Source organism: Mus pahari, chromosome 18 (assembly GCF_900095145.1).
Source record: "Mus pahari chromosome 18, PAHARI_EIJ_v1.1, whole genome shotgun sequence".
In the NCBI taxonomy this organism is placed as follows: domain Eukaryota; kingdom Metazoa; phylum Chordata; class Mammalia; order Rodentia; family Muridae; genus Mus; species Mus pahari.
The window spans coordinates 22,957,835-22,967,984 of NC_034607.1; the positions used below are offsets into that span (position 1 = coordinate 22,957,835).

Here is a 10,150-nt window from a genome sequence, read left to right on the forward strand (position 1 = left end):
TTTTCATTAAACTCTAAAAAGTCTTTAATTTCTTTCTTTATTTCTTCCTTGACCAAGGTATCATTGAGTAGAGTGCTGTTCAGCTTCCACATGAATGTTGGCTTTCTATTACTTATGTTGTTATTGAAGATCAGTCTTAGTCTGTGGTCATCTGATAGGATGCATGGGATAATTTCAATATTTTTGTATCTGTTGAGGCCTGTTTTGTGACCAATAATTATATGGTCAGTTTTGGAGAAGGTACCATGAGGTGCTGAGAAGAAGGTATATCCTTTTGGTTTAGGATAAAATTTTCTGTAGATATCTGTTAAATCCATTCGTTTCATAACTTCTGTTAGTGTCCATGTGTCTCTGTTTAGTTTCTGTTTCCAGGATCTGTACATTGATGAGAGAAGGGTGTTGAAGTCTCCCATTATTATTGTATAAGGTGCAATGTGTGCTTTGAGCTTCACTATAGTTTCTTTAATGAATGTGGATGTCCTTGCATTTGGAGCATAGATATTCATAACTGAGAGTTCCTCTTGGAAGATTTTATCTTTGATGAGTATGAAGCGCCCCTCTTGTCTTTTTTGACAACTTTGGGTTGGAAGTCGATATTATTCAATATTAGAATGGCTACTACAGCTTGTTTCTTCAGACCATTTGCTTGGAAAATTGTTTTCCAGCCTTTTGCTGTGAGGTAGTGTCTGTCTATGTCCCTGAGGTGGGTTTCCTACATGAAAAAGCAAATGTTGGGTCCAGTTTGTGTAGCCAGTCTGTTAATCTATGTCTTTTTATTGAGAAATTGAGCCCCTTGATATTAAAAGATATTAGCGATTGTTACTTCGTGTTATTTTTTGTTGTTAGAGGTGGCATTATATATGCATGCCTATCTTCTTTAGCGTTTGTTGAAAGAATATTACTTTCTTGCTTTTTCTTGGGTGTAGTTTCCCTCCTTGTGTTGGAATTTTCATCTATTATCCTTTGTAGGGCTGTATTTATGGAAAGATATTGTGTAAATTTGGTTTTGTCATGGAATATCTTGGTTTCTCCATCTATGGAAATTGAGAGTTTTGCTGAGTATAGTAGCCTGGGCCGAGATTTGTTTTCTCTTAGGGTCTGTATGACATCTGCCCAGGATCTTCTAGCTTTCATAGTCTCTGGTGAGAAATCTGCTATAATTCTGATAGGTCTGCCTTTATATTTTACTTGACCTTTTTCTCTTACTGCTTTTAATATTCTTTCTTTGTTTACTGCATTTGGTAATAATTTTGACTATTATGTGACAGGAGGAATTTCTTTTCTTGTAAAATCTATTTGGAGTTCTGTAGGCATCTTTATGAGCATCTCTTTCCTTAGCTTATGGAAGTTTTCTTCTTTCATTTTGTTGAACATTATTTTTGGGCCCTTTTAGTTGAGAATTTTCCCTCTATTCTATTCCTATTACCCTTTGGTTTGGTCTTCTCACTGTGTCCTGGATTTCCTGGATGTTTTGGGTTAAGAGGTTTTTGCTTTTTGCGTTTTCTTTGACTGTTGTGTCAATGTTTTCTATGGTATCTTCTGCACCTGAGATTCTCTCTTCTATCTCTTGTATTCTGTTGGTGATGCTTGCATCTATGACTCCTGATCTCTTTCCTAGGTTTTCTATCTCTAGGGTTGTCTCCCTTTGTGATTTTTGTTGTTGTTGTTTCTATTTCCATTTTTAAATCCTGGATGGTTTTGTTCAATTTCTTCACCTGTTTGGTTGTGTTTTCTTGTAACTCTTTAAGGTATTTTTGTGTTTCCTCTTTAAGAGTTTCTACCTATTTACCTGTATTCTCCTGTATTTCTTTAAGGGAGTTATTTATGACCTTCTTTATTTATTAGATATTTTCTTTATTTACACTTCAAATGCTATCCCAAAAGTCCCCTGTACCCTCCCCCCACCCTGCTCCCCTGCCCACTCACTCCCACTTCCTGGCCCTGGCGTTCCTCTGTACTGGGACATATAAAGTTTGCAAGACCAAGGGTTCTCTCTTCCCAATGATGGCTGACTAGGCCATATTCTGCTACATATGCAGCTAGAGACATGAGCTCTGGGGGTACTGGTTAGTTCATATTGTTGTTCCACCTATAGGGTTGCAGACCCCTTCAGCTCCTTGGGTACTTTCTCTAGCTCCTCCATTGGGGGCCCTGTGATCCATCCAATAGATGACTGTAAGCATCCACTTCTGTGTTTGCCAGGCATTGGCATAGCCTCACAAGAGACAGCTATATCAGGGTCCTTTCAGCAAAATCTTGCTGGCATATGCAATAGTGTCTGCATTTGGTGGCTGATTATGGGATGGATTCCCCAGGTGGGACAGTCTCTGGATGGTCTATCCTTTTGTCTCAGCTCCAAACTTTGTCTCTGTTACTCCTTCCATGGGTATTTTGTTCCCAATTCTAAGAAGGGGAGAAATATCCACACTTTGGTCTTCCTTCTTCTTGGTTTTCTTGTGTTTTGCAAATTGTATCTTGGGTATTCTATGTTTCTGGGCTAATATCCACTTATCAGTGAGTGCATATCATGTGAGTACTTTGACAGTTCTTTGTGTTCATATGTTGGCATCTAGATTTCGGATTTGGGATAATTAAAGGTTTCAGTACCACTTTCCAAATTTGCCTTTGCTGGTTGTAGGACTTTTCTCTTTGTTTGTCTTTTTGTTTTTTGTTGGTTGATTGGTTGATTGGTTGATTGGTTGATTGGTTGGTTGGTTGGTTTCTGTTTCCTCTCTCATCTTTTGTTCTGTGTGGTCTGGGTTTTCGCAAGAAGTGTCATTCCTGGTATCAAAGATAGTCTCTGCCCTACTTGGAGCCTGAGGAAAGACTCATGGACAGAAGCAAGACTGGTAATAAGATAGAAAAATGCTGAGTTAATGAGAAGTTGGCAAACGGTCAGACTACCTAGACTCTTCACAGTCTTTACAGTTTCTGGTAAAATGGGAAGTCTCTTTCCCAATTGAGGGCTCTGATTGTTATGGATTGTTTGGTCTTTTTTAGAGCTAGGAATCTCTGTTCCAGTTGGGGACTGAGATATCACCAAGAAGATGGTAGCAAACTAGAGGAAGTTGGGGAGCCACTGAGAGAGTGTAGTGTTTTAATGGCCTGGCAATCTACCTGGATTTCTCCCAGTCATTTTGTTCCCTGGTAGCGAGGTTAGTCTCTGCCCATGTTGGAAGTTGGGGCACAAGTAGGAGGGTGCAGGACAAGGTATAAGGGATGGATACCTACATAGTGAGAGTAGAAATGCTTTTGTGGTGGACAGCCTACCTGGGCTTCTCCTAGTAGCTGAGATCTAGTTGAGCTAGAAGTCTTCACCTCAGGCTGGTCTCAGATAGAGCAAAAATTCTCCACCCTAGTTTGACATTGGAATATAGTGACTAAAAAGGTCAGCCTCTGGGTTATTTGTGTGCAGATTAAAAATAATATGGAATTTGATGGGCTGGCAACCTACTTGTACTTCTCACAGTCTGATTGGTCCTGATAGAACATGGCGTCTTTGTACCCATCAAAGGCTGAGCACCTGACAGTGTGTGGGGTTTCTAGTACAGGAGAGAGTCTCTGCCACAGGAGGTCTCCATCCCAGTTGGGATCAAAGATATGGTGATTGGGAGGGTGGTGTGCTGAGTAGAGTGAGAGCAGGAGTTGAGAATGCAAGCGGTTGATCACAGGGACTCTTTCTGGACTCTTAGAAGTCTTCTTGCTCTCTGGTAGAGTAAGGGGTCAATGAACCTGTTGGAGGGTGAGGTACAGTACTTAGGAATGCAAGGGACTTGGGATAGGGTTGGCAGTATCTGAGATAGTGCGAAAGTTCACATTTGTAAGTAGGGCAGCCCACATGGATTTCTTGCAGTCTATGATTTCTCTAAGAGTAGTGTATCCCTGCCCCAGGCTGGTCTCTGGGAGTACAAGAAGTCTCAACACAGTTGGGAACTGAGTTATGGCAACTAGGAGGGTGGAAAACTGGGTATACAGAGGGCAGATGCTGAAAGGGGGGAAGTTGGCAGGCAGGCAACCTACCTGAATTTCTCCCAGATTTTTTAGTCCCAGAGCACACTCTTATCATCTTCTGCCTTTTCATCTTCATTACCACCATTACCACCACCATCATCATCATCATTCAGTCTTCATCCTGTTCATGATCATCAATATCACATCCATTATCATAGTATTATTACCATCAAAATAGTTATAATCATCTTTGTATTCACTATTATCATCATTCTCACCATCATCACCACCATCAATATTGCCACTGTGGTCACCACAATCACGATGCACCTCTTATCATACTTTGCATAATAATTATATTAATCACTACCAGCCATACCATGACTGCTAGCATTATTTTCATTATATCATTGTTTCCATGATTATCATTGTGACCATCATGACTGAACTTCCTTTATTATCTTCATCACCATCACTACTATCACATTCAGCAGTATCACAGTCATACAATTGCAATAATTATCAACATTTTCATTATCATCATCTGTACCATTATTACCACCAACAATATCATTCATCTTTATGGTATTTATTATAGATATATTTTAAAATTGAGGAAATTAAATTTAAATAAAATTAACATGTTCATTTACCTTTATATACAGAATTGCAATGAGATTGACAGAGAGTAGCAGTTTACATTTGTATCTTTTGGATCTCATGTTAGGTACATATCCTTTTCTTGAACCAAGTTCAAGTGTGACCATATTTCTAATTGTTCTTTGCCAGGTGCGGATGGAATATAAGAAGTGGTTTCATAGACTGCGGAAAGAAGTTGAAAGTGAAAGCACTGAGGTCTCTCAGTCTACTACTCACACAAAAATGGTAAGCTCAACTCTCCGGGAAGGTTTTATATGACCTGATCCATTTCCACATGTAAACATAAATTTCCTCTTTGATCCTTAATAGAAGAAATTAAAAATCTGACCTATGGTGCACAGCCATGGTTTCTAGGTTTGGCAGAATAGTTTTCTTCATTCCTTAATTTTTTTCTCTCCTTCCTCCCTTCTTACTGCATTCTTGATACAAACTTCACTCTCTATTCCCACTCATATCTCTACTGAATATCTCTTGCTCTCCCTATTTCTCAAATCTCCCAATCTCTTTCTATCTATCATTTTTTGTGTGTTCATTGTCAAGATTGGGTATATAGTTCCTTCAGAATGCTCAAGACAGTACTCATTAAACATAACCAATGCAAACGTTGTGTAAGATACCACAGGATACCTCAGCCTCTGGCAATATCAATGACGCCGCTGAGTTTTGCAGTGTAGTTGAGAACTTGGATATTTGCTTCCTTTTACCTTGGCACTTTACAAACTATTTCCTTTGAGAAAAGGCACATAACTTGTCTTCATTTTCCTTAACAAGGTATGAACCATCTTTTGATATGCTCTTCACTCCCCATCAGGACATGGCCCTACTATTTTCACAGCCTTTCCTATCTATTGTACTCTCATGTGACCACCTCAGTCCCTGCAGCTGCAAGAGATTTTTCTATAGACTCCATGAAAAAAGAATTTCCCAAATATGATAATCCTCTAATATATTTTGTCCATAAAGACAGGATCCTTCTCAAGACTGTTCTTGCTTTTAGCTCACTGGGGTATTGAGGGGCCATGGAATTTAATTATTATCTTGTGCTAACTTTGGTTTTAGGAATATCCACTCTCAAACTCACCATCTCTAAAGGCATTAAAAACAGTAGAATTATGGGTTGGGGAGAGCAGAAGCTCATTTTTGATCCCTGAAACTTACACAGGACCAAAACAAGCATTCTGGAGCATCTTTCTAATCCCAGCCTGAGAAGATAGAGATGAATGAGCCTTTGAGCTCTGTGTGTAGCTTTTTAGATGAATATGTGAGCCCCTGACCAATTGTTAAAAAAATCAACAGTTTATGATGAAATGACACAGGGGTCTGTTCTCTGTTCTCCATTTGTGTGTCCATGTACATATGCACAGACATAAACATCTCAGTGCTCTCACTTAAAATTGAATCCCTGTAACTACTTTTATGTAATGATTAGTTTACACCATTTTCTCTAGTTTGCCTTATGCTTGTACCATCTAGTTACCAAGAAGTTTATTCTGAAGGAACTACAAGGGACTGCCATGAGTATTATACATAAATAAGAACTTCAAAGTAGTACATGATAAAATGACCCTTTGCCCATTTCATAGAACTATTATTAGACTGAACAATTTAGTGGATACATATCCTGACAAAGTATTTAATTTGATGTTGAATATTTTACTCAATCGTTTTACAAATTTAAATTTTTATTTAAGATCTCTTACTTTAACTCAGCTCTCTGACTCAATGAAATTAATGTCAAGGGGACTATATCAATTCCCTGTTTCAAAAAAATCTCACAGTGCTTTGATCACAAAATTGTATAATATTCCTTTGTGTGTGAGGGGGGTTGTATCTTTGAATATTTTTGTTAAATTATTAGCCAGTAATTCCTAACTTTTAAGGTAGGTGATGTAAAAACAAGCCCAGATAACAAGTTGGCATTAAAATCATTTTCCCCTACTGAGAAATCTCCCAGTGGCCAAAAAATTATTTTTAAAATTTGTTTTATTGTTTATGAATTTCATTAATGTACATAATACATTTTGAGCACATCCTATTTACTAAATCCATTTTCCATATTTTTTATTTTTTTTTAATTTTTTTATTTATTTATTATATGTAAGTACACCATAGCTGTCATCCAGAAGAGGGTGTCAGATCTCATTACATATGGTTTTGAGCCATCATGCGGTTGTTGGGATTTGAACTCAGGACCTTTGGAAGAGCAGTCAGTGCCCTTAACCGCTGAGCCATCTCTCCAGCCCCATTTTCCATATTTTTATAACAATTTTATTTCCAAACTATATGATTATATTTTAAAATTCCACTGTTCTACTTAATGTGGACTGAATGTACCTGGATGTAGTATCACCCACTAGAGTATTGATCTACTTTTAAAAGTCACATGCTCAAAAACAAAAACTGACAATCACATCATCCCAAATTGTTCCTCATATATGGAACTCCGTGATCCAATGGTGCATCCATTTGGGGAATTTGTCCAGCTTGATCTTTAGTAGGATTCCTGTGTGCAGTCATATCTGCTTTGAGTCCATATATGCACCAGCATTGTCAAGTCTGGCAAATCATTATTTCTTCAGCCTTCTCCTACCTCTGCCCCCCATTATCTATTTGATCATTTTCAATGGTGATTTCTAAATTTGGGGGTAGTGAGTTTTGTTATGGGTGTCTCCAAAGATTCTTATTCTCTCTGTGCTGACCTGATGTACATCTCTGTATTAACTGTCACATATTATAAAAAGAAACATGTCTAATGAGGGCACAGGGCTAAAATAATCTTTTGTATAAAGGCACCAACATAAAAGAACTTTATTAATATGGTCATTTAACAGAATGATATTATTGCATGTTCCCTAGGATCTAGAACCTAGCCAGCTAAATATTTTTGGCCCATTTAATGATACCAGGCATAATTTTCCTCTTGTAGTGACCTTTAAATTCAATCAAAAAGTGAGCTTTAAATGCAACCAGAAAAGTATATTAGTTACCTCTCTAGCATTGGTATGCCAGTGGTTATAACTTCCCTGGTCAGTCATTATTTTAGCACAAAGTGTTCCAAGATAGAAAAATCTTGGGGAACACTTCCTAGGGACACATGAACAAATATATACTCACTTTACTTAGGGAAACCCCCAGCAGACCAAAGTAAATCACCAAATCTATGATGGAGAACCAGTGAGTTTATTATTATTATTATTATTATTATTATTATTATTATTATTATTATTTTCTTTACTTACATTTAAAATGCTATCCTGAAAGTTCCCTATACCCCCCGCCCCTGCTCCCCTACCCACCCACTCCCACTACTTGGCCCTGGCCTTCCCCTGTGCTGGGTCATATAAAGTTTACAAGACCAAGGGGCCTCTCTTCCCAATGACGGACAATTAGGCCATCTTCTGCTACATATGCAGCTAGAGACACGAGCTCAGGGGGTACTGGTTAGTTCATATTGTTGTTTCACCTACAGGGTTGCAGCCCCCTACAACAACTTGGGTACTTTCTCTAGCTCCTCCATTGGGGGCCCTGTGTTCCATCNNATAGCTGACTGTGAGCATCNACTTCTGTGTTTGCCAGGCACTGGCATAGCCNCACAAGAGGCCNCTATATCAGGGTCCCTTCAGCAGAATCTTGCTGGCATGTGCATTAGTATCTGGGTTTGGTGGCTGATGATGGGATGGATTCCCGGATGGGGTAGTCTCTGGATAGTCCATCCTTTCATCTTAGCTCTAAATTTTGTCTGTGTACCTATATCCTTTCATGGGTATTTTGTTCCTTATTCTAAGGAGGAATGAAGTATCCACATGATGGTCATCCTTCTTGAACCAGTGAATTTTACTGAAGACACTCACTCTAGATATATAAACTGCAGCTTGTGAAGCTTCAACGGATGTAGGTTTCCTTAAAGAATTGTCAGAGGATTATAGGGTTAGATATCCCTCCCCATACTTTGCCCTCTACACTGTCCATCAATTCCTGACCCCACTCAATCCTTCTTGCTCCTTTATTCCTTTTCCCACCTCCATAGCATTTTGTTCTATCCCTTACTTGTTGAAATGCCTGTCCTAATGAACCCTTCATATTTTCTTATCATCTATGTGTACTCCATTTTAAAACAATATTTAAAGTACAATATCCACATATAATAGAGAGTCTATGGCATTTTTCTTTTCGGATCTGAATTTCCTCACTCAAAATAATATCCAGTTTAATCCATTTACCTGAGAATTTTTTATTTTGTTTTGACATCTGAATGATACTCTGATTTGTATATGCATAAAAATTCCATAGTCCATTCATGGGTTGCTGAATAAGCAGGGTATTTATTTGTTTGAATATTTTGAGCAAAACAGCGATGAACCTGGATGAATATCCTTTTAGTAGAATATAGAGCCCTAAGTGCTGGATTGTTTGTTGGCATATGTGCTCTGATTGATTTTTGTCAACTTGATACAAACCTACATGTATCTGAAAAGAGGTAATGGTAATTGAAAAGATATGTCCAGAAGACTGCCTTATAGATAAGCCTGTGGTAAATATTCTTGATTAATAATTGCTACTGTAGTAATTAGTTAACTGTAAGTCATGCCACCCTTGGGCAGATAGTGTTTCTCCATGGACTTTCTTCCTTACTCATCTATGAATTATATAGAGCAGAAAACACAATTTTTCTATTGAGAACATTTTATGATACATATTAATAAATATGATACCCATGAATATCTAACTTCTTGTGTGTTTGAAAAGTTTTATGAATGTTTATCTATGAATCACGTGTGTCTACTGTCCACAAAGTACAGAATATGTTTTCATATCCCCAGAGACTAGAATTACTAATATTCAGGCCCAACATGTGTGGGCTAAGAACTAAACCTAGGTGATCTAGAAGGACAACCAGTGCTCTTAGTCACAGAGGGACCCCTTCTACTCCTGAATTTCTTAACACAAATATACTGCCTATTAATATCTTATCTATTTTGGGAACAGCACTAGATTCTGTCAATGTGACCATGAACTAGAATATTGGTTTTAACATAATGTTCTTTCAGCTCAACAAATATTAGACAGAGATATATTTGTTTAGATAAAATATGCTAAATTCTATGACAGAACTGAAACTTAGACCTCCTTGTGGTTACAAAAAAATTATATTAAATGAACAAAAAACTATTTGCCACTATGGAAAGGCATCAAAGGTTGTCTATCTCAAGCAATTAAATTGTTGGTTATGACTGTTAATGTAGAACATAAGTGTTAAGAATATAGTCTGTGCAATTCTCTTGAACAACCATTTTACTTCATTGCAAAGATTATAAACAGAGGTGGACGTATTGTCAGTAATGTATGTTCTTGCCTGTACCATTGGAAATTTCATTTTCTGTTCAGAGGCTGCAATCAAAACAGCATAAATATCTTCTTTCTTTAAGAGATCTCCGTGACTCCAGAACAATTTTCACTGCACAAAGAAATGAGTCTCTCTCTCTCTCTCTCTCTCTCTCTCTCTCTCTCTCTCTCTCTCTCTCTCTCTGTGTGTGTGTGT

General features: G+C 37.8%; 1 protein-coding gene across 1 annotated transcript in view; it reads left to right on the top strand.

Annotated features, from left to right (window-relative positions):
* The window catches only part of Adgre3 (adhesion G protein-coupled receptor E3), an 89,421-nt gene that overhangs the window by 75,876 nt on the left and 3,395 nt on the right, over nucleotides 1-10,150 (top strand). Inside the window, exon 16 of the mRNA XM_021218322.2 lies at nucleotides 4,741-4,836. Within this exon, the coding sequence (XP_021073981.1) occupies nucleotides 4,741-4,836 (96 nt within the window). The remainder of the gene's footprint in view (nucleotides 1-4,740; nucleotides 4,837-10,150) is intronic.